At 45.1% G+C, this 25,657-nt stretch overlaps 1 protein-coding gene across 7 annotated transcripts in view; it reads right to left on the reverse strand.

The window, feature by feature from the left end:
• Positions 1-22,663, reverse strand: part of st18 (ST18 C2H2C-type zinc finger transcription factor) — a 37,129-nt gene extending 14,466 nt beyond the window's left edge. For 3 of the 7 annotated variants that reach the window (XM_078099927.1, XM_078099926.1, XM_078099925.1), the window contains exons 1-6: positions 22,530-22,662; positions 21,369-21,543; positions 4,220-4,335; positions 2,207-2,258; positions 1,354-1,384; positions 1,049-1,236 (exon numbers count right to left, since the gene is read on the reverse strand). In XM_078099927.1, the coding sequence (XP_077956053.1) occupies positions 1,049-1,236; positions 1,354-1,384; positions 2,207-2,258; positions 4,220-4,335; positions 21,369-21,543; positions 22,530-22,583 (616 nt within the window). In that variant the 5' untranslated portion in view covers positions 22,584-22,662. Of the gene's footprint in view, positions 1-1,048; positions 1,237-1,353; positions 1,385-2,206; positions 2,259-4,219; positions 4,336-13,810; positions 14,077-14,230; positions 14,627-21,368; positions 21,544-22,529 lie in introns of those variants that run through there. The other 4 variants (XM_078099929.1, XM_078099931.1, XM_078099930.1 and 1 more) reach the window with 4 other exon arrangements.
• Between the last annotated feature and the right edge of the window lie 2,994 nt (positions 22,664-25,657).

Here is a 25,657-nt window from a genome sequence, read left to right on the forward strand (position 1 = left end):
TCATTTGACACTCTTAGTCTCTTTCTATTTATTCTGGCGGCATTTTGTTTTTAATGCGGGATATCAGGTTCAAATAAGGGAAATATACAGCTGTCAATCAACGCGGGATGATGAAAATAAAAGGTATCTAGAATCCACAACAAAGGGAGAAACTGATGATGCACAGTGAATTACTTGGATAATTGTAACGTAATATGAACCCAGGAAACAAATACATTCCATTTCCAATGAATCCACACAATTCAGTGAGCTACTCTCCTGGTCCATTTAACTACACACATGTGTACTATAATGAGCTGTAGACATTATGCCTAATTATGTATTAGACTGTGTTAGAGGGCCTAACAAAAGCTTTTGAAAGGGACAATTACGTTTGTTGCTTAGTTACATCGTTAAAAATATACCAAATCAGTGCAGATTATAGTGGGTGAGAATGCACATGTACACCTCAAACATTGTTGCCAAAATGCACAAAATTCAATTCATTAGGAAAAAAGCAAACATTTCGCTGGCTGAAAAGGAGTGAAAGCAGAAAAAATGCTTTAACTGGTGTTGATGAAATGTTTTTTCTTTCCTGTTTGTTGTGGTTTAGTGAAAAGAAGAAGGGCTGAACGCTAAAACGCAGCGTCGACGCCTCGTTTGCTCCCCACAATAGGAAAGTTCAGTGTTAATTTGGTTTAAAGGAACAGAGGAAGTTTAATTTGAATCAAAGTGAACGGGTGCACCCCCCCCCCCCCCCATTCACCGCTCCTGGACGGGCTTTTGAGAAAACGGACAGATGAGGGGGGTCCGAAATCTGGCCCCGTCAAAAGAGGCTGAAGCCACGGCCAAAAAATATCATGGCAGATCAGCTGTCAGAACTTCAATTCGTGGACGTGAGACACAACTAATGTGGACCCGGCAGCGCCGTCTTTCACTCCCACTGCACAATGACTGCGGCGGCTGGCTGGCGGCAGAGGGAGGGGAAATATGAATGCAACAGATGGGATTTTAAAATTCAGCGTCAATTGTTCATCAAAACAGACAAAACAACAGGACATCTGTTTACCTGCTGGAGTGTCAATGTTCCTCGGCTCTTCTTTGTCCTGCGGCGGTGCCAGGTCCTCGCTCTCCTCTTCACATGCCTCGCTGGGGCTGTAGTGGCGGGGCTTCATCAGCAGGGACTTTCTCTTGTTGACGGGGGCGCCCTGCACCCCTTCCTGAGCGCTCCTCTTCCTCGCCACGGAGCCGTACGGGCTGAGGGGGGGGGTGAAGGCCGTTAAAACGTGAGACTGCTGTTTACGGAGGCGGCTCACAAGGAAAATATTTGCATTTTGGCATGAAGATGAGAGAATTCACGTGGCAAAGTTTCACCTGTGAGTCTCGGCGACGCGGTCGGCCGATCCTGCGAAATAAAGGCCCCAAAAAAGAAGAGATGAAACATGGTGTTTACATTTCCAGCACAGCGGCACGAGCATCTGTCGACATGTTCTCCAGCAAAGTGTCGAGCCGGCGCTCCGTTCTTTGGAGTGATTTCGCTAATGAAAGTTTTACAATTCTCTGTAAATGTTTGTTTTGTAGCTAATGATTTAGGGACGATGCCACCTGGGCCGGCGCCGCTTTACGCCGCCTTTAACCGTCGCTCTCTTTTACGACGCCGTCGGGTACAATCAGCACGAGGACGGAGGAGTGGCCCCCGCCATTGATCCCAAACGCTTTCCATTCAGTCCGCCTCGTCCTCCGGGGAGACCGACGCCAGCTCGCTCTTTCACAACGGGATCTGAAAAGGCTGGATCCATTTTTTTTCTTTTTTTTCCCCCGGTTGGCCGGCGTGAATCTCACAGGTTCTCGCTCTGCTCCCCGTGAAGCGCAACCAGTAAAACGGGCCGGCCTCCGAGGCCCCGATCACTCGCGTAATGACACGTCTAGAGGTTTTCACACACACACACACACATATATATGTGTGTGTGTGTGTGTGTGTGTGTGCACACTCCTTAACTAATTTGAGCCAGTGTTCCAATTTTAATGAAGTTATTCCCCTCTGAATAATGAAACAGCAGTGCGGAGCTCTTCAGACCAGTAAGATAATGCGTGAAATTGCCGGATATAAAGTTGGATTGTTGAACCGATCCCCCTTAACCACGGCGGTAAGTGGAACACGCGTGTGTGTGTGTGTGTGTGTGTGTGTGTGTGCGTGTGCGTGTGTTTGGTTAAAAGCTGCTCTCACCTGTGTCACCGTTCCTCGTTCTCAGGGTTTGCTCCTCACCTTCAGAATCCATCTGTAAAATAACGCACATTTCAAATGTGTTTAATGTGTATTTACATAGAGTTTTATTCATCGATTTGTGCCTTTTAGTCAACATCACACAGAGCTCCTAAAAACAAAAGCAATATGCAAACACGTGAACTCTAGCTCTATAAAAAACAAAAAAAAAGAAGTTTCAAAGGTGAGCACAGATGTAATGACACTAAATAATGACATTAAAGTGCAGACAGCACCTCCATGTGTGTGTTTGGACAGAAATAGTTGCTAAAACCCATCCACTCTCGCTGGCTGTTGCTTGTGGCTCCCAAATAAAACCTATTAAACATAATTATTCCAGGCTGATGGTGGCGTATAGTGGTCACAGGCCAGTGAAATCTGTGAGTCATAGGATATGCTGTTACTTTTCCCTGGTAATGGGAAACATGACTCCTCTCTCTCGTTTGCTGTTGTGATTGAAGGCACTGACCTGTCATACATTTATAATAGGGGAGCAGGTGTGGCAGTGATGGACCTTAATTTCCTTTAATAAACCTTTTATGTGCCACACTCTTAATGCCACGCCGGGCCCTCAGAGGTCCTGCTCATAATAGGTTCATTACTTTTGATTACGACGGCCTATCGAGACAAACAACTCCCAAACACTGTGGCTGACGCTCCGTAAAAACCAATGTGCCTCATTAGTCTGCAACACTTTTCCACACAGACGTGTTTCAACATTTTCTATGAATTTGTTGTTCAGAAGGCAAAACGTTGCTCTTACGCCCTGAAACCTGAGATCGTAACATGGACATTAATCAAAGTTCAAATGATGTTATCAGCAAACCCAAATATCACCACTGACTGCTCATTATTAGGTGCTTTTCTTTGACATTTTAGAAGTTTTTCCCGTAAACGTTATAAAAGCTGTATTTTATCAGTAAACATCAATGTGTTTTTTTTTTATTTCTCTGAATTAATTAAGGTATTTTTTATAACAATAACACAATGCTTTATTTTTTATACTTTTTTTTATATCATTACGCGGCGACATGACGATGACGTGCGTTCTGACGGAGCAGCGGCTGCTGTACACGGACCTCCCGCGGCAAGAAGTGGCAACAAACAAGAGAAGAAGAAGACCGGCGGCTCGCTAACAGGAAGTGCCGCCATGGCAACGGCGTTGGACAGACATGTGACGTTGTGTCTTTACAAAAGCAGAACAAATAGATGCATTCAGGGTCAAACGAGAGCTCTTATTTGATTTTCACCACACAATACGAATGAGGCCTTTTACAAAAAAACTTTTAATAATCGTGGTACGAAAGTCCTCATGGGAGAATATTTGCACATCGTTGTATTTAGTGTAGATCAATGAAATAAAGAATTTACTTTAGCATTTAGTATTAATAACAAATAAGGCCCAGCGCAACAATAAGAGGAAACCGGAGTGTAAACTTGAATGAGTAAAATATGTTTCTATATAGGAAGTAATAAATGTAGAATTATAAACACTTACTGGTAAGTATTATATCATATTTATTTAAAAAGTCTTATTTGAACATAATAACTTGCATAATGACATAATCGCTGAGTGTAAATTCGGATATAAAGAACAGTACTGTTTTTTTTTGCAGTGAAGTAATGACTTCATTTTCATACCTGAAAAAACAATGCGTGTTTGTATCTCAGCGCTGTTTCCTCGGCGATCGTTGGGGGTTTTCTGGCATTTTCAACTATATGCCAACTATTCACAAAGTGGTTGTAGAGAACGCGCTCGTTCGATCAGAACAGAAACGACTCAGTATGTTTAGAGCAGGTTTAACTTGCGTGTTGTTTTTGACCTAATCGGTGCTTTAAAGACCTTGTAGCAGATGTCTCTGATCTTTATATCGTGGTTTCATGAGACAACCTGACCTGACTCAGCAACGTGAGTCTGAGGGTGAAGGAAGCGTCTCGGTTTGTGGCCGGAGGAGCAGTGACACACAGATTATTCACCTTCGACGGTAGTTTTCCGAGCGCTCCGTAGGATGAGATTCCAGCTCCGAACTGTCCGCGCCGGTCGATGCTTTCACACTTGTAGTCTCTCAGAAGGTGATCATGTAATTCATCATCTGTAACACAAAAAAAAACACAGTTGCACTGCAGGTTAGTAGATTTCTGCAACCTCGAGACGTGGATGTGAAAAGGGCGTAAAATACTTTACACGGAATAAGGAACACGATGCAAATTGATTGCCTGACAGAGATCAAATTGCCTGCTTCTAATTAATACAAAACATCCAAGAGGGAAAACAAGGCCGAACACAATGAGTACATTAAGCCTCTTCACTCCACAGATCTTATTATAGAATTATTTATTTCTGTTAGCTTTGGAGCAGAAAAAAAAAAGAAAAAGCAACATCTTCTTAATTATAGCTCACAGAGCGCTTCCCCAGAAAAACAAAAGTGGGGGGGGAGGAGGAGGAGGAGGAGGAGGAGGAGGAGGAGGAGGGAGTGAGGGTTATTCACTCGGCTTCATTAGCATATGAAAAAAGACTCTCCACTATTTGAGCTGGTTCGTCATCTGCTGAATCATATTTATGCGCCTCCCCCCCCGTCCCCCCCTCACACACACACACACACACACACACCCGGAGTCCAACGCAAATAAAGCTTCTCAGGGAACCTTTTCCTCGCGTCTGGGGCAGATTTCTCAGGGGGGGGGACGGAGGCGGCCTGATGCTGAGGGTCCATGAGATGTCGTATGTGTTAATCTGGCTGCTGGCTGTCCTTGAGCCCAGCCCGGTTCCCCCCTAACCCCATCTGCCGGCGTTCCCACCGCAGAGGGGGGGCGGGGGTGGGGGGGGGGGAGAGTGGGCCGCGACTGGGGGTAGGAAAAGAGAAAAAAAACAAGGGACCTTCCCAGTCCGCCAGTCATGAATAACCATCGCCTCGCGCCATTATCAGAGGGGCCGGATCCAAGAGGAAGTCTCTCCTGACATCACTCCAAACACCCCTCTTTCTTTGCCGCTGTTATAAGTGATGCTATTATTATTATTTTCATATGATGCCGTATTAATGCCGTGCAGCTGCCGTGGATATTCATCGCTGACCTTGAGTCTTTGTGTCCTCTTGTTCCCAGCTTATCCGCGCACTTGGGACGCTCTCATGTAATTAACGCAGACATTATTGTGATGGAGTAAAAAAAACTCAGTGGGGCCGATACCTCGTCCTGGAACCAATAAAGCGAGGCCACAGTCGCAGAGCAAGAAGGAGACCATAAAATTAATTACATTATTTACATTTGCTTTAGATAGAGGGGTGCAGGCGAGATGATGCAGGCAAATGAGATTACACAAAATAAGATTTCAAAATGTCAGTGCTGCACGCTCAACCAACCAACTGTTATGATTAGATTACTCTTTTAATATAATTACTGTCTAAGGCTGTTTGTGCAAACAATGCATACGTAAAAAAAAAAAAAAAAAAAAAAAAGAGGCGCATCTTCCTCCTTTTTCTCTTAACCTTTCCTCAACAGTATCGTTGTGAATCACAGGGAGCGGATGGGAGCTCTGTGCAAGGTCACTGTCTGCTGTGCATCACCCCCCCTCCACCCGCTCCACCCCCTCCACCTTCCCTCTCCTTGTTTTTGTTTCCTCTTCCAGAAGCACACTGAGTGAAGGGTTAAAACTGGAATGGATTTAATTATGGAATGAATGGAATTATAATGCGCCTGCAGCAAGTTTTCCTCCTTATTTATTAAAGCAGCTGATGGGCCAGGTTTGATGAGCCACTTCTGGCATAATTGAGTCATCACACAAAGAGGGTTCCTCGCATTCAGAGTGGTTTTATCAGCAGCAAACAGACCTGATTACTGGCAATTACACTCTGATCTAGGGGAAGGAGGAAAAAAAGGGTAAATGTGCGGGGTAACTTCTGTGTTTATAGTTTACCCCGGGAATAATTTTCACATTAATTTTACACGCTAAGTGTTTTCTGTTTGTGTATAATAAAGAGCGAGCGGCGAGGAGGGTGGGGGGGGGGGGCACCTTTTTTAACTTTCATATGTGCTTGTAATGAATGTCTGAGGATGCAGCGAGCTGATCATGGTTTACATTCACCCCGTTGGGTTGAGGGGGGGGGGCAAAAGGTGAGCTGCTTGTGCTCCCGTTCTGGGGAAAGCAGGTAGAATTGTGTGCAGCGAGCGGGCGGCTCGATTGTGCCTCGTTTTTTTTTTTCTCCCATAGAGATGCAAATAGGTTCGCGGTGAGAAGACGGAGCTGCTCGGAGATTAAAATCAACTTCTGTTCAGAGGCCATTTAGATAAACAACTTTTCTTTTTTTTTTTTTGGTCTTTTTTTTGTGAGGTGGCCAGGGAGCCATCAGACGCCCTGCGCCTAAATACCAGCTGGACATTAGAATAATGGCTGAGATGTATTTCAGGAGGGGGGGGAGGAGACAAAAGAGCTCTAGGACGTCTAATTTATTTCTAAAACTTGGCATAAAATCTTCTTTTATTCATTTCACGATGTTTATTTATCGGTTACCCTTATAGTGAATTTGAGGGTAAGAAAATGAGCTCTCTGCTGGAAAAATGTACGTTTGTTCAATTTAATCAAGGGAACAGTCTTCATGAATCAACCTCATTGATACTTTAAATATTAAGATGGGTTCGTTCAGTAGAATCTAAAATTCTACAGGAAATATATTTCTCTGTGCTGTGTAGAATTTCAAATAAAAGAATTAAAAAAAGGATTCTGCCGGCAATTTCCGAGCAATCCTCCCGTCTGAGGTTTCTGGATTCAAAAATCTTGAAGTCAACTGCGATTTCAGATATAACAGCCTCACAGTTCCCCCGACGGCCAAGCAAAGTGTTTGTGCCTTTTGCCAAAGAGTACTTTTATAGAGGAGCGTATTGGCATCTTATCGCTTCTCCAAGACAGAGATGCTTCAATAAAAGAACACAGCTCACAGAATCCTTAACAGACAATTAGGAGGCTGGCTTGCCGCTATCGCTTCAATGATTTGTTGTGATGGCACAACTACAGGGGAAACTTGTTATTGGACGCAGTTAGCAAGCGTCCCATAAAAGAGTCAGATGGTGACACCTTTGCCGCGGTGATTTATGAATCTTGTAATCGCTTTCCAAAGTCACCCCGAAGCCTTCCCTCTAAATTGAGTTCATCTGGAGACGGAAGACACACAAAGGCACCGAGTCCAGATTGTTTCTTCTGACATCAAAGAGCCAATTTCTGTTTTTGACCAAATTTCTGGTGCTTTTAGTTCCCGTGTCGCATGAAAGGCGCCCGGGCGACGTGCTGTTTTATTCAATCCAATCGGCGACACCAGAAAAATGGAGGCAAATAGAATTATTATCTTATGCAGCAGATAATAATAAACAAAAGCAGGAACAAACGGAGAGGCCGGCAATCCGTCCGCTGGCGAGTCTCCAATCCGCCGAAACCACTCTTCTGAATTCTGTCACGAACGTGTTCCTTTTCAAACCTGTCTAATTTAGGGGGACAGGTGTTTGGGGAGAAAGAAGTTCCAGCCCCGGTGTGACAATGAGCGGAGTAATCCCGCTCATTGTTCCTGCCCAAGGAGGCCCTTTCATGGAGGAGGTTGCATAAATGCTACCAGGTGGTCCTGCAATTTGGAGAAACGTAGTAACCGTTCCAGCTAATCCCCCCCCTCTCCCCGACCTCCTCCCCCCGTCACAAAAGGCAGGTCTCCGGCGGCTCTCTGGGGCAGAAGCAAAAGTTTACCTCGAACACACAGCGCCTGAAAGGAGTCAGGGACTCGAGCGGTGATTCCTAATCAGATTGCGCTGAAGTGAACAGCTCGCATGGCAGCTGTAGTTTTCCCAGGGTTAATTACCTTTCACTGCTCCCCCTAAATGAGTCAGCTGTTCCTGTCATTAAACAAGTCCACTCTATCTGTGCTGCTCTGTCCTCCACACGCGTGTGCACACGGGCCCAAACACGCGCGCGCTTTGTTCTTCCTTCCATTATCTTTAATGTACCGGATGTGGTGATCGTCCAAGACATTGATTATGTGGACGTTTTGGCCACTTTGATCGCTCACAGAAGGTTGCTGTTTTTCTCCTCGAGCCGCTGATGTTGATGCAGAGAGAATTCCCAGCACACCTCCCCTCCACGTTGAAGCAAAAGAGCACCAATCTGTCGGGGTCTCGTTCTAAAGAGCCCGTTTAGTACTAATCGAGAGTGTATATAGGAAGCAAACACAATCACATATGCGCACGCGGGAAACACACAAATGCACACGCACACACAGGCGTGCATGCATGTGCAAACAAACAGAGAGTCCAGCTCTGATGTAGTTGTGCTGTCATCAATTCTGAACAATCTGTCTGCTCGCTGAGCTCAGTGGCTTAGGATGTTGGGAGAGTTTTAAGTGATTTTTTGCCACTGTACGGTGAAATCCCTCGGCCACCTGGATTACAAACTCTAGTCCTTTAACTGGTGCCAGTATAAATCCGTGTTAACTCGGATTTACCTCTGGCATATGAATTCTCAATCTGCGTAAGCTTTGTTTGGAATGAGTCGAACATAAGTATTCCCGCGCAACGAGGGCGCCCCAGCGGAGATGTCCCCCCAGTTGGTGGGGAAAAAGCGCGCGCCGGGTTTCGCCACCAAAATCAGCTGTCGGAGGCGACCGGAGGGGCCTGCTGGAGAGGCGTTTCATCGCACTCGAGAGGCGAGGCGAGGCAAGGCCCCCCCCCCCCCCCCCCCACTACCCCCCGTAAAGCCTTTGGCGACCAGGTGGGAGTGTGCGGCGTTGCGCTGTGAAATGCGCGTAACCGTGGCGACGGACATAAACTCGTTTTAATCGGGTTCCTCGTACCAAGACGTCGCTCAGTTCTCAGACGAGCGGCGCGTATTTGCTCAGTTGTTCAAACACGAGGCCCCGATCGGCTACCAAAGCGATCCCGATAAAACAGAATATGGCATGAGCAGCCTGGAGGATCTAAATTAAGTATTATCCAATATCCATACAATCTCTCACACACACACACACACACACTTCTGGGCTAGCAGAGTTAAGCCAGACTATTTTGTACTTAAAAGGTTAGCAGGGCTGTTTTGTGAGTTTGATCCATGCTCGCCAAATCAGCAGATGGTCCATGAATATGATTATATGCATCAATAAAAGGAGTAATCTTTAACAAAATGTAAATTTGACTTAAGTCCAGGGTTTAATATACGCCATGGACTTTAACCCAGTTTCCAGCCCGACCGCGGCGCACGATGAGCTAATGCACTTAAAGGTTTGTTACCAGCGATCACTGCCGATGCTCCAGTGCGGAGATTAAAAACAGGAAGGTGCAACATATCCGGTGCGCTGAATGTGCACGTTTGCGTCGAAGCAACGCGGGTTGACTCGGCGAGAGAGCGTCCAAAGCGCCCAGCCATGGATTCAGTCCCTCGCTATTATCTATTCTTTAAAGATAAAGCCTTGGAGAACACGCAGTCAAGCTTTAATCAAGGATCAACGACACCGTTCGCAAATACAGACACACAAAACAGCCGTGTCACGCTTTGGAAAAATAAAAATATCAAGAAGTTCAAGTGCAAGTGGCTCGCAGAGAGAAATGGAGGCAAAAGTTTCAGCGGCGGATGAGGGAGTGAAGAAGGGCCGTGCGTTTTTCTGGGCGCCGACCCTTCAATGGACCTACTTATCTGAGCCTGAGGCCCCGCGCGGGAGACGAGCAGCAGCACTCGTCTCCCGCGTCCGAGCGCGCTCATGTCAACATGTCCGACGGGGCAGAAGCGCCGGCGCGACCCACCGAGACCCTTCCCGCCTTTGTTTTGCATCTCATAGTGACTCCGGGGAGGAGACGGAGCAGAAGGATATCGAGGTGGGCTACATGGTAGTCCACACGCAGCGTGTGCGTGTGTGTGCGTGTGTGTGTGTGTGTGTGTGTGTGTGTGTGTGTGTGTGTGTGTGTGCGTGCGGGGACACAATGATATTCACCCGAAACGCTAAGCTGTTTTCTTTTTTTTCTTTTTTTTCTTTTTGCCTTTGTGTCATTCACTTAACAACCAATCTCATTAGCTGCCGGGCTACAATGGGCTGAATTATTTTCTGTGTAAATACACCACATGGTGATCCTCAAGGTAAGACCTCAGAAGGTCTTTTTAATCACATAAAAAGATAGATTCACCCCAGAAGCAAAAAAAAAATAAAAAAAAATCAATGGGTGGGACAGACTGCTCCGAAAAACAATTGAATAAAACAGTAATTTAGAGTCATTCTAATTGAGAAATGAGATTTATATTCCTCAGGGTCCGGAGTGAAGAGAGTGTAAATGTCTAATTATGTGACTGTAATTAATATAGCGTGGTGATGTATACACTTTGACTTGATGATGACACTCATATGTAATGGGGAATATAAGAGGCTGCTCCTGCTCGGCTTCCTAAAGGAGCTGAATTATACAACAGGAGCTAATAAAACTCTATATTATATTATATTTGGCTTTTCTAACAAATCTCTGGCTGCAGTGTTTGTTTGTGCAGAACTCCAAATTTGTGTAACATGCAACTATTGTAAGCGCTTGAAGTCCTGACAGCTGTCTATAAGCATCAGGGACGTGTCTATTGGCCAACTTGACCCTTGTTAGAAAACAAAACAAATACAAAAAGAAGAATACTGCAGCCTGGGACCGCCGAGCCGGGTCACTGGAGATTTTCCAGACAAACGGCGCACAGGGGAGGGGAGGGGAGGAAGAATAAAAAGGACAGGCTCAGAATCTCATTTTAACAGACCGCACACAATCTGGGCTCCCACAGAACTATCTCTGCCTGACCGCTTTCTATTTATCCCTTATCAGTGTTTACCAACCGCTAGTTTTCTTTCATTCACACTGTGAGGCAGTTCTCTTACTATCAGTCAACAGCTGACACCGTGGAACAGCCTCAAAGGCAAGAGGAAGGGATCAAAACTAAACCAAAGCTGTTTAAACAATACAACAGAGGAAATAAATTCATAAATCCTAATTCTTCCCAACCCACAAGGGTATGAGCAGATCCTTTATAGTTAGGCCAACAAACAAAACCACGGCCAATGAGGTACATTACAATCAAGGTAAATTCTGAAATATATTTTTAACGCGAGAAAAGGCGGAATAAAATCCCATGTAATATTAATCGGGAGCATTTCACAGTCAAAGAAATGTAATATTCACTGAAAGGTTGTTTTTTTGTGTTATGTTTTATCTTGTTCTTGGCAAAGTCCCACCTGTTTAAGCCCTGTTCATATTTTGGGATAATTCTGCTGCGAAGCAGAACCAAGCTAGCAAATAGAAATGCAATTATTGAACAATCTATATATTAATCATTAAAATGCCTATTTCTAGAGTCATCAGTCCACTTGTAATGGAACAACCAGCAAGTTCATTTATAATACGAGGATGACGTTTATCTAATTCTACACACTTATTACACATCATAATATCTCATTTATAACAGAAGTCAAATTGAATGTATGCAATATTTCTCTTAATATTCTCGTATATATTTTCAATGTAACAAATTGCTGGAAATGTGTGGATAGTTTTACAATTCAAACTAAATTAGAGGCCACATGGAACGATTATTTAAAACCTGCTTCTAAGACCTAAAGAGAGAGGAATCCATTTGAAATATATATCGCATTATTGCTTTACATTTCTGTTCCCAGGAGGACACACAAACAGCACTGTTTTTCTGGAATACTGTTAAAAGTTAAGTAATTAATTACATTTATCCGAGCACCAGCTGCTCCACAGCAGATGGATCGTTTCTGAGACCTTTTCGAATTAAACCCACATAATTCATTTTCCTGGATTAACTAACTGAAGTTTGAGTAGGGCACAGAAAAAAAAAAGCAGGTAACCCGATCAGCAATATACTGATGAGCACGCTGCGCCTTTTTCCTTCCAGTGTGTCTTTTACATCGTGTGCAGTTAAAAAAACCAGCTCCTGGAGGTCAAAAGTCACCAGAGACACAATCGCTTCTATTCCTCTGCTACATCGACGCAAACGGAAGCAACGCCTCGACGTTTCCGCGCGCTTCCTCCTCGGGCACCATGGACAGTTCCCCCAGGCGAACGCGGGTCAGGTGCGCGTGTCGTGCAGCGACTAACGTGCGTGTGCTGTGGAGCAGCGAGGAACGAGGCCTGCGACTCCCCGCCGCCTCTGGAACTACAACGAGGGGCACAGGGGGAACTTTTCAGACCCTCCAGAGGATCAGCGAGACGGGACACAGTCGTCTCGCGGCTTCTGTTGCTCTTTTCTGGCCGGTTGAGACGCGGGCAGAAAGGAGCTGATGGAGTTGTGATTTGAAAGGATTTTGATTTATTATTTATCACTTCAAAGCTCAGGAAGATTTAACACGTTTGTCACAGTGTACAACGCGAGTGAAAGACAAGGGGAGCATGTATATTCTCTATTCTATATTGTTTATTTTCAGGTGTTGAAAATAATAAAGAAGAAAATCTGAAAGGACTTTGAAGCTGTGATTATATCAGGACTATACATTCAACTTTGGCCTGCAGTCAGCTCTTGTTTGAAAAGCAAAAGCAAAATCAAAGACAGTTTAACGACCACCAGCATAAAGTTCGGCCATAAAGCAGATTCTGAGCCATACGCGTGGCGCGCGTTTCTGGTAAATGATGAACTTTTGTGACCAGCGTCCGTCCTCCTGAATCAACAGTCGCTCTGGAGACTGTCGAGTGCTTCGGTCTCTCCAAGATCTACCAACCAGAACGCAATAATCCCCCCGTGGACCGCGTCACTCTCACACCACATTTAGCACCAGCCATTAGATTTTTAACTTCCCACCGGATAATCACAGGGGATCAGGATGCGCTGCGTTTGGGGTCCCGACGAATCGGCACAAATCCCACAAAGTTTAACGCAAAAAGCTGATCGGTCCACTGCCACGTTCAACCTTTCAAACTTCACCGGCGCAGAACAGGATGCAATAAATAAAACACACACACACACACACACACACACACACACTGGAACACGCAGTCGGCGTTTAAGTGCATCGGGCTCAGCGGTGTTGTGTGTGCAGCTGTCACTGTCAAAGCCAGAGGCGACCTGACTGCTTTGTCTGCGCGCACAATGCCAACATGTGCTCGTCTAAGACAAGCTTTGCGCACAATCGCTGGGGCTTTAATCTAGGTGCACCGCATCTCGTGCTATCCGGCTGATCAAAAATAGGTCATGGCTCTCAAAGCGCAGTTTGAGCCATTTAATCTCCTCTCAAAGTGTCTGAAACCTGGACAGGAGCCGCGCTCGCGCTCCGGCTGAGAATTGAAGAACGCCGATTTCGTATCAAGCAAACAGGGTTCACCGCCAGCGCAACGTGTCGCACACAGTTTGAAAAACAAATTGCCAGCGCAATTACTATTTCACATAATCTCGTGAAATCCACCGAACACAAGTTTAGCAAGCTGAGTAAATCTCACCCTAAATCTAAGTGAGTTGTTCACATTACAGCGTTTAACAGCGAGCCAAAAAGGCGTTTATCATCCCCGACTCGCGGCATCTTAAATAAAATAAAAAATTAAAAAAAAGAAGAGAACTTTGACACCCACCTAGTTGTGTGATCCCAAAAGTTAGATTTCCTCCCGGTCTCTCGGTAGCGGTGCTGTGGCTTTGAAAGGTAGTCCCCAGGAATATGACATACTGTGCCTTTGACAGCCTCGAGATAAGCACCTGCGCTCGGGTCCCTTTTTACGTCACACCTCCCCATTCACAGCCCTTCAACATGATGCACATTTGCACATCAACAGCCACCAACCCCCCCCCCCCCCCCCTCCCTCCCTCCCTCTCCTCCCCCCCCCCCTCCCTCCTCCTCGCTCTACTCCCACATCCGCAAAACACACAAACAGGCACAGGAGGAGGCAGATGCGCACCAGCCTCCGCTCGCACAGACAACGCAGATTCGTTGGCGCTGAGCGGAGAGACGCAACATCATCCCCATCATCGACAAAAAGCAGACAGGCGACACTCACCGGGCGATGTTGTCCTGCTCCCGGGCTCCGTCCGCCGGCTTCATCCGCTCAGACGTCCGTCCTCATGCGGAGGAAAAGGAGAGAAACTTTCTCTGGCTTTGTCATGAGGCCGGGCCATGAGCCCTGCCGAGCTCCTCATACATCACTCATCATGCAAATGAGAGGGAATGTCACTCCTCAGCAGCAGATGGCCGGGGACGATAACAATGGCTCAACAGACCAGTTTCAATGTCTGCGACTTTATCGCTACGGCAACAACAAAAATAGATGATACGAAATCCTTGTCTGTTAATTTGATTTCCACCCCCCTCTCTTTTTTTTTTTTTTTTTTTTTATGTTCGTACCTGTCAGTCTGTTTCATTTCTCCCGGACCGTTTGAATGTAAAAGCTTTGTCCGGGGTTCTCTGTGACAAGACGTCTGGCTATCAGTAAGAGGCAGAGACCTGGAAGTGATTTGGGGTGACTGCAGAAGGCTGCTGCCTCGCAGTTATTCAAGTAATTAGGTGTAATTCCTCCCCGAAGGCCGCGTTAGCCTCCAGAGTCAGCTCATGCGTTCGACAGGCCTGGATAGAGACGGGGAAGAATGAAAGAAGAAAGGGGCCCCGAGAAATCACAAATGCAGCTTTTCAAACACACCCTCCCCCCCCTCCCCCCCCCCCCCCCTCCAGCCAAAGTGATGTCACCCCTGCGTCCTGCTGACTCCTGTTCATACAAGCCCCCATAGCAGAGAGTAAACAGTGGAAGCGTTTAGCAAACAGGGCCAGATTACAATGACAAAGGCAACCACACTTCTGGGTGGAGCCTGGGGGCGAGAGGGTGTGGGGGCGGGAGGGTGGGGGGTGGGTGGGGAGGGGGGGGGGGATAGAGGGGAGAGGAGGGGGTGCGGCTCGGGGTTTAAAATAAGTGATACCCGTGAGGGGGGCTCCCCATCCTCAAGATCCAAGCGTAGCTCTTCCCCAGCTGATGGCAGGGGCCACCCAAACATGCTTATCTGTAGGTGATGCCCCCGTCCCCCCCCGTCCCCGGGGACTGACGTGTGAACACAATATGTAATAATAATGTATTATCGGCTCTTCTTTCTGTGATTTGTGCACCCTGGTTATGCAAGGCCGGGGAGAATATCATTACTTAAGGTTTGGCAGTTGATCATCACCTTGTTTAATGCCTCATTTGAAAGTCTAATTCCTGACTGTCTTCGAGAGCCAATTCATGATACACTGTGAAAGAGACATACAAAGAGAGTCGACCTGCTCCGCTTTCCCCCCCTTTTTTCACCATTTGTGTCTGATAATCGCACGGACGCATGAACGTAAGGAATCGTGTATCTAAGCATCTCATCAAATAACGTGTTCTTTGTTCGCTTATTGCGGACAAATCTCTCCGCGAGGACACAACAAGCTTGTTCGAGGGATGATTATTTCGTGTCCTGAACCAGACGTCAGTGTTGCTGGAAGGAAACACACAAAAGAACCAACTCGTGTAAAGCAATCAGCAACATATTGAGGACTACGCTGCTCCGCCATTACGAAACGCAACATTTTATTTTGGCCCCAACATCTGTTTAAATCTGAAAAAAAAAAAAAATTGAGGGAGAGAGAGAGAGAGAGAGGGAGGGAGAGGGGGAGGGACCTCATTCAGAGCCGGCATCAAACACAAACTAGTGTTTTGTCAAGCTATTTCATCAACTGGAAATGTGGGCCTAGCTGGAGAGAGCTGATGGAGAAATGAAAGAGGAGTGGGTTGGACGAAATTACATGTCAAACAAGGGTTCACGTTTAAAAAGTCCTGCTCGTATTTGTAGAAAGTGTTTGATTGCATTTAGAAAAGGTATTACAATGGGTCACATCTGTGTCTAAAAGCTTTTTGCATTCTGCCGCAAATTACGTAAGCAAAGCGCGGGGTGGCGGCGCCCCGTTGTTGTGGAGCACTATACCTTCCTCCTGTGAAACCTACACAAACACGTGGAACCGAATTCTTCTAATGCACTGCGGGATCAAAATGTCAGCAGCGAAACTTCAACAAACCCCCCCCCCCCCCCCCCCCCCCCTCACCCCGCCCCGCGGTTTCCACAAAAGCAAAGCGGTTAATTTGGGATGGCAGCCCGAACACCCGAAAAACAATGCATGTTCACACACTGCGCCATTGAATGTGATGCGTGTGTAAAAAAAAATCTATATTAAAACTGTGGTTAATTTCAGCTGCGATGCTTTAAGCTCGGTCTTAAATGACACGAACGCTTCTTGGTGGTACTGAACCCTTATTGTGGAGCCACTTGATGCCGCTTGTTCATCGCACAAAGTCACATAAAAGGACTGAATTACAATGTTTAAAAAAAATATATTTGCATATGCAAATAGGAGGAACCAAACATAAGCACATGTTGTTGATATGGCTCTAGGATGTAGAACTATCTTTATGTTAATGTCAGCAGACAGGGAATATTCTTTTGAAAATACAGTACGTTTTTCATGGGGATCATTATCTACACTGTGTGTCACTGTGTCTCGGCTAAAAGAAATGATTAGATTACGTCCCAGCAATCCCCTCTGGGGCGATTTGTGTGTGACTGTGGGCAACCTTACAATATGTTGCTTCAGTGTCCTTTGAAGACACTTCAATAACATTTCAAAAGGTTTCATGGACAAATATAGGATGTCTTCTATCTCTGAACTGACGCCTTGTGGATCCCGGGCTCCCAAACTCCGCTGAATGTTCCTCTCGTGGGGTATAAAATACTAATAGAATTACCACGTGGCCAAAGATAAGAGTTTAATGTGAGAGGTCATCTCTGTATAACAATCACTATTAAGACTGGATGGTATAAAAGTTTCCAGTGGTTCCAGAAAATTTGCTGATTAAATGTGACAACATGTGTTGTAAGTACAAAAGCAGGTGGAAATGATTCAGCAATGAAAAGCCTCGGTCATTAGACGTCGGCCCTTTGCTTCCCTCCAGTGAGGATGTGTGAATTCAGCAAACCGGCCGAAATGTTAGCGGTTAAAAAGGAAATCACAGTTAATTAAAGCTGTAAATTGTGCGCATGGAATTAGAGGTTCAGTCATAATTCTTAAAACCAGGTGGATCCAGACAAATATCGATTCAATTGAATCCATACTCTACTCTGTACTTTATATTACTGCATGTTGGGAGCAAAAGCCATTAGTGGTCACTGCTGGTTGCTCACTTTTACGGCGCATCCGATTGCCCACATCTAAGAAATCAATGCGCGAGCGCTCAGCTGATTTCTGCCCTTTTGTAGCTCAGAGGCCGCGGCACTCATTGTGTCGTGTCATTGAGAGGTGAGGTCCAGATCCGGGCGTCTCTGGGGGTCCCGGCCCATCTTTTCTACTCAGGCGGGCAGACAATAAAGCCGGCACGCCTACAATCGGCCCGATAAGAGCTCGGATGTTGAGCCAGAAGCGAGCATCTGAACAATGGTAACAGGTGTGTAAAAACGCGTGCTTTGATAATGACCTTGGTGGCCGTAATAGCATGTCTAGACACAACTAACGGGAGGCCTCTCCGTCTGGCCCCCCCGCGGGTCCCGTGGGTGCTGCAGAGCAGCATCCTCGGGCGCGTATCCGAGGGTTTGGCATTAGAATTAAACGTGTGAGGTGATGTAGCGTACACATTCATTCTTCTCAAAGTTAAGTCTGCCACTCAACAGGGCCCCCCCCCCCCCCCCCCCTCCCGCGTCTTTAAAATATTTGTTGGGTAGTTTGCATAATACGCTAAAATCATCTTGAGTATTCAGAGATATGCACTTGAATAAATAGGAAAAGAAGTCCATTAATGGCTTGCAGTGTTTGATTGCAGCAGACACAAGAAGCTTGCTGACATGAACTAAAATGCAAATGTCTGTGGAGCAAAACAAAGAAATTGATTATGAAGTTAGTTTCTTCAGCACAAGTAGCCGGCTTTGAGTGATTAATGGGGCTGGGTCATTGATTTCCTTTTGTTTTGATCTTGGTTAACTTTCCCGGAGACACAATTATAATTTATTTCCAAACAATAAATCCAATCTAGCTCGAGCAAATTAAATGTCCCTATGGCCTCTTCTGGGTCATTTGACATCTGAAATGGATTGTTATCAAAAGGCACTGCGTGTAAATGTTAGTTTCTTTTTGTCGGCGTTTGTTAGATTTCTGATTGGACATTGTTTCTCTGAGCGTATTAGAAGGTGAGCGCCTCCTCCGATTAAAAACAGCCGTTAGTGGAGATTTGCACGACTCGTTGGCCGCGGTCCCGACCGTTAATCTCTCGTGTTTTCCGGTGAGACGTCTACACGTCGACTTTGTCTCAAACGTGACAACATAGTGTGCGTTTGTTGAGCGGGCCCGCATTGTCTGTTTGCACACTGGCTTTGCTAAAGGTTGGTGAAATGTTTTTTTTGAGTCATTGTCACAATGTACTTTATATTTCTGTGTATTTGCAAGTCAAATTGTAGTGTCACAGACGACTTTATTCAAAGGCTTTTTCCGCATCCTTCAGCTTTACAACTTTGAAAAGTTGCACAGATCCAGACATGTACACTTCCTGATTTCTCGCCTCATCTCTCCAAGATAGTGATAATACGATTTCTGTGTTTTTCGCTGTTGAGAAACAAACTGGATTATGAACAGATCACTACATAAACAGCTTTCTAAAAGGAGGCAGCTATTTTAAAAAGGGCTGAAGAAATGCAAAGAGGGATTTAAATTTTAATTTGAATTTATTCCAGCAAGTGAAAGGTTCTTTTGAGAGGGGATTTCAGCAAAGATGATGGTATTTAAAAGTGATAAACAAGCATCTAAACCTCCAGTGGAAAACAGTCATTTTGCTCCTTTCTAGTGCAGGAGGGGGGGGGGGGGGGGGGGGGGGGGGGTGGGCTTCCTATGGTCACATCCAAAAAATAAGAATAAGTAATAGTAGTAATTAAAATGTAAATAAGCAATACCCACAGAGATGTTTCAACAGATTCCTGTCATAAATTGTGTAATTAACATTTTGTCCTGACACACCTTGTGAGATGGATGTACAGCTACGTGTCCTATAGCCGCAGTGCACGTTGGTGTTGTGTGCACTTAAAGAAATCTTCCACACTCATCACATGCAATTTAAATCCTGTGTGCGCGGCAGCGGAGACGAACATCGGGCTAAAGTTAAAAAACCAAATGCCTCACAAACGAGGACTTGTGTTGGTTGAGGGCTGTTTGTTGTTGCATCTGTGAAATCTAGTGAATTTAGCGATTCACTCTGCGCAGTCACGCGTCACATTCATGTGACAAAGGATGACTAACCGCGGCTGTCATCTACCGTATTTATAATATATGGATTATAGTGATGTGACTGGATGTTCAAGTGCTTCCATTCTCCTGTGGATGACCACTGCACTTAAGCAGAGGAACCTGTGCCACACAAGAAAGACAAAGACTTACATCATTTTGTTCAACAGTTAATCCGATCACGGACTGTGTTTGTGCATTTGCTATCTTCGGAAAATGGCAGCAAAGGCGCTAAGTAAACCTATTTTACAAGACTCCCTCACAAGGACACAGTGCCAGTATCGGGATAAAATTTCACACAGCGGCACGGCTCAGTCACATAACCTAAGCAGGCTTAGGAGAACGCAACTATAAAGTATTGCACTTTCTTCCGGCGTGTCTGTTGCAGCGAACAAAATGCTCGGATGGCTGATGTGAGTTTGAGCATGAAAGCCAAAGTGAACTAATGGCTGAATAGCATGTAGATACTGTTGCTAATGCTCCGAGTTGTTTAAAATGGTAGATTATGGAAGTGTGCACCTGGCATTCTGCGGGCAAGCCTGGCAACACTCCTCCCTTATAATTATAATGAACACACAGTAATTCAGGGTTGAGGCTGAAATACGAATGCCGTCCTCTGAGACAGCTTGTTTTAATGGTTATGCAGAAGAGTTCCTAGAAGTGCAGATGGCAGATGCGCTGCCTTTTAAGCTATTTACGGACCGCACGCTGCAAGGTATGGAAAGACCCACAGTGTGAGGCCGTACTGCTCTGTTGTGCGCTTGGATTAGACATTAGACGGGCTCACAGACCAATGAAAGATGTGTTTTTTAGAGCATGCTTACTGCAGTATTGATACTGAGGACTGCATGGCTCGTTTCGTGTAAATACCCCACTGTTCTTACCTCGGCCACATAGGGGTGCATTCGCTCAGGACTTGGGCCCGTGTGCGGTCTTCCATTACCGATTGTCAGAAGCCTAATTTCAGTATTCTGAGGATAGAAATCTATAAAACACCTCAGGCGACATTTTACGCGACACTGTATGTAATGGGCTGCAAATAAGATAAGAGCCAACAAAGGCAGGACTGATCAAATGATAGATGAAAGGTATATTTGTTATAGCTGCTTTACTGCCCATAAACACTGAAGCACCTCCTCCAAGGTGATGTCCATATAAATGCTTTCAATGTAACGTACTAAACATGTAATTCTAAACTCAACAACACAAATGATTCGTTTTTGTCCAAATTTGTGCCTGTTTGTACCGATAAAAATATTCCAATAGAATCGTCCTCTCTTTGCGTGGCACGGACCCAAGCATGTGTGAAAGCGTGCGGAGCCTCTGAATGATCCCACTGCTGTGATATTGAAACAACAAAAATGTTAACTCCAAGAAAAAGTTTTGCCGCGTTTAAGTCACACAGGAGCCGCATTAGCATGTGAAAGGAAATAAACAGAGGCTTTCTCAGTTACACACTCCACCTGGCTGCTGACCAACGTCCCTGTCAGAAGTCCACCCACCACACTGGCTAACAGTGAAAGACCTCCTGGGGGCCGCGGTGACCATTCACTCGCTTCTCTCTTTTTCACGTGCACCTGTGACTGTTTTTGTGTTTGCTATTTTTTGCTTTGTCTTTTTTTCCTGGCAACGCTGTATCATCGGAGACACACTTTGCCTCAAAAGGAATTCTCCTGCCCAACAATGTGGTTTGTTTGTTCGGCGGATATGGCAGGGCCAGAGAGTCACACGCAGGAGGGGAAAAATGAAAAATGAAAAAAAGAAAAGAATGATAGCCGCCGCGGTAATAATTAAAAATTGCCACAGGAAAAAAAACAGCGGAGAGACGCGGCGGCCACGAACGGACCGGAAATAAGAAAATCGGGTGCTTTTACCGGCTGGTTTCTTGCCGCGTCGGGGGGCTACACAGGTGCAGTTGGACAGGTTCTCCCCCTTACTCTCCTCGGACGGCTCATCCGGCTTCTCCACGGTCCTGGACCTTAGAGAGCCGCTTTCCCATTTTCCAAAGGACTTTGCCACAATCGCTTTGTCCGCTCCTTTCATTGTTTTCTGTAAAACACATTTACAGCATGACTTCCCAGGTTTATCCCTCTTGTGAGCCATCTGCCCCCTTTTTTGGCTCTCAATAAACCTGGGCTCATCTTTTCCAAACCCAAAGTAAGGGAGAATTAGGGCATTGTGTGCATATGCATTCTCTTAAGCATTCCAGAAAAATGTCCTGATTGCCCTGGCATCTTTTTTTAGAGAGCGCTTGGACATTGTTTCCCTCCTGACATTTTGCAATCCTGCACGCAGAGAGCGGTGCCGATTGAAACAGTATAAAACAATACTTTTGCAAAGTGCCCCCACAGTAAACGGTAGACGGCAACCGGGAAAAAACAACAACACGTTTTCACATTTAATCCAACTTAAAGGAAATAAAAATAGCACATTATGCCCTAATTGAGTGCTGTACCGTCCGCAAATACTATTACAAGGCCGATCGGGATTAGCAGTGGAACACACCTAGTTATCTATCTCTCCGAGTGCCAAGACTGCTAGCAGTGGGCAACTAAATTTCAAAAGCTGGCAAATCCAGTTGTCTCCTAAATACAGAAAGTACTTAAATCCAGAGCTAACGGAAGAAAAAGACGGATAAAGGGTGCTCTGCATATCACCGAAAAGCTTGTGCACTTTTCAGAATCACTGGCTAGGTTAAACAAATATGCTAAGTAGAGATCAAAACAATCCTTTGATCTGCAGCCTAGTTTCCAGAGGAATGGCTTGGCTGTTGTTGTAAATAACTTGTATAAATCTATATACCATTTGCCTTCAGGTAATATCAAAAGTGCCAGGGATTCGCAGGCAAATACCTTGTCGGTTAGGAAATAGATCAGATAAAAGCATATAAATATTTCAGCAACCCTTGCTCAGTCACTTTGTGTATTATGGCAGAGTTTTTAACCCGGCACGAGTTCGGCTCTACAGCAGAATGTTTGATCGCAGAATTACATTCTAGCCCTTTTCTATTCGGTAGTTGGGAAAAGTGTTCCTACCTCCAGCGCGCCATTCAGGTCAGTCACAGCGTAAAACATTGTGCTAAACTTCATACAAAAGAGGCTTGAAGAATCAGAATGCAGAAGCAATGCAACTTGCTGACTAACTTTGCCCTCTGTTTTGATCGAGCGCACAAAGAGAAACGCTGTCCATTCAAAACAGACAGCATAACTCTTTTCAGAGAGGGGGGACGGTGAACAAACGAGGCCATGTCCTGGGTCGGTTTCCTGCACGCGGCGCGGTGAGGGCCGCGGGGACGGGGACCGGCTGACACCGCGCTCACGGCCAACAGAACTACTTTTGTGCGCGCTGTCCTCCGCTGGGTGGTTTTTTTCATTTTCCTCTCTGGCCGTGATTCCTAAACCTGGATTTGGTATCCGGTTGGATTCCCCCGGGAGACTCATGTGAGGGCGAGATGATGCTCCTTCAAAGCGCTCTAGATCACATCCGCGGTTCTCACAAATGCTACTGTCCAAATTCAATCATTTCTCCCGTAATACCAATGTTAGCTAATACCAACCAATCGTGACCCAAAAGACACACTGATTTCATTCGGAAGCATTTGACACGTTCAACATTCAATTTGTAGATATTAAAACTTACTAAAAAAACAATTGCCAATTAAGTTAAATTGAATGTGACTGAGCTGAAAAACATAAATTGTGATGCTACGTAGAACCTTTGCTTTCCAGGGTCACGGTTCCTTAACACATTAGCTCGCTAACTAGCTTCATTTTCAACTAAACGTCGTCGTCTCCAGAGCTGTTTTAACCAAACTGTACAAGATTAGTGAAACTAGGCTCTACTGACAGAAAAAGGCAGTTTGAAAATAGGTTTTGTTTTCGTTTCATTCAAAAAAACACAGTCATGTAGGATACACTTTAGCACCAGGCTAAGCTAGCATCCCTTCCTCCCACTCAACCAAGAATACAATGAAATGTACTGTCATTTCAAATTACATTTTTATATATATTATTTTTTGAGAACGCTATTAAATAACTAAATATATTCGGTTCTCCTTCATTGCCAACAGGCTAAACAAGCTAACATAGCAGACAATGCTTCAACCTGCTTATTCATACGTTTAGAGACCGGCTGTTTAAATGACTAACTAACTTTTTAAATGTCATGATGTGGAATTTCACATACATTGTGACTCTGGTGAACTTGGCAGAGCTACATACTTGTACGCTCGGGTTTCTCATAATTCACAAGATACATTTCATTGGCAAACGCTCCGTTCACTCCATCCAATCCATTTCTCCATTTCGCTCTCAACATTTGCTGAATGTTTCTTGAGGAATGTTTTTAAAACAGTTTGAAACAGTCGACTTCGTGCCTTTGAGTCACAATCTCACTGCGATGCCGCATGTGAATGCGCATTTAGTGCCGGAGTGCCGAGTGACTACGTGTCAACTAGTTTTTCGCCAAGTTTCGTAAGAAAGAAAACGCATCTGAAAAGCTTTCCGGTTTAAAATGAAAAGTCACGCGAATCACGGGGACGGGACGGGGTTTGAAATATTGCATCATTTCCTCAACACAAACATGGATGTTTTACACCTGGTGAGTCTTTCAAATCACAAATAAAACCCTCATCCCGTGTGTTTTGAAGGATATCATGGGAGCTTCATCGAGCGATTTTGAGAGAGAACAGAATGTACCATATTCTTGACCCGTCTGCCTCAGATGCTTGCGGTATATGGAACTGAATACTGGACGTGAATTGTATCGTTCTCTGTGTCAACTTGTTAGATGGCAGTTGCTGTAGTGGAGTGGTGAGAGCGGCACATATGCATTATAGGAGAAAATTGTGAAATGACAGATTCCGGGTGTGATACTGAGGGAATGACTAACTAATAGGAGGGGTGCTCCAGGCTGTTAGCTTTGAAAAGCAGTTTGCACATTACTTTATCTTGTCAATCAGATTCCTGGAATGGAAGAGGTGACGGATAACTTGAATTAATTATTTTCTTATTGCATGCATGTGTTAATTCATGTTAATTTATGTCCCTTACAGGGCCAAGCCAGAATATCCCGAGTAAAGCACCACCTCTGGCACCCAGATCACCACACCACTCTCTTTGCATATATTTATATCAAATGAAAGACTTTTTTTTAATCCTGTTGGAACAAGGACTGACTGCCAAATTTGATTTTTAAATGTACTTTTAAGCTGTTCATGGTTTACGTTTGCATTTCTTCTTAACAAGTGAACAACACGGAGCAGTATTTACGGCTATGATGGGATTTGAAAGTTACAGATTATTTTTCACAAGTAAATCCTTCCCCTTAAAACATCCCCCTTTTTCTCACAAACACAGTTAAATAATGTCGCACCAGGTCAGAACTCACAATGTAGACCTGGAGTGAATTTTTAAATCGTTAAATTTTTTTTTTTTTAGCCAAAGCAAGGTTTGCATTCACAAATATATACAGCCTTTAATTCATTATTACTTTACTTCTATTTAATAAAAATCAAGCGTTCCGTTGGAGGCACAGCGCTCACTTTAAACCCATTTCACCAAACATCCTTAAACATTTTGACAAATTTAACTTCCCCTGAACACGGAGGATGAGAGGAAAAACATTTCTCTGATGAGAACAGAAACAGCAAGAAGTTCTAACAAGGAAAAGCCTGCCAGGTGGCGAACTGGCTGCACCAACAGAACGCACAATCTGTCTGCTTCTCCTTCCAAACCATTGACAGCTGCCATCACCAGCCTCGCACACTCGCACTCAGTGGCTCCTCAGCTCCCTGCCCATCCCTCTTTAGTGTTTCCTGCTAACCTCAGAGACAGGGTCACCTGGCCCCCATAGTCGCCCGTCTGTGGGGCCCTGCTGGCCCCCTGGAGACCTGCCTGCATGGGGATGCGCGGCTAACGGAGGTCCACCAAATGCGCTTTAATATGCAAACCAAGGGGCCGTTCCTTTGACCCCGGGACCGCGGCTTTTCTAACGGCGAAATCCCCCCCCCAAAAAAAAGATTCAAGCGATGTACGGCGGTGACATTTTGATGAGCGCTTTTTTTTTTTTTTTTTTTTTGATCTGCTGGTTATTTGATATCGAATGTTTATCAGATACAAACGGCAGCGTGATCAGGTATTTTTTCTCAGCCGGTTGTTACAGT

This window comes from Gasterosteus aculeatus, chromosome 3 (assembly GCF_964276395.1).
Source record: "Gasterosteus aculeatus chromosome 3, fGasAcu3.hap1.1, whole genome shotgun sequence".
In the NCBI taxonomy this organism is placed as follows: Eukaryota; Metazoa; Chordata; class Actinopteri; order Perciformes; family Gasterosteidae; genus Gasterosteus; species Gasterosteus aculeatus.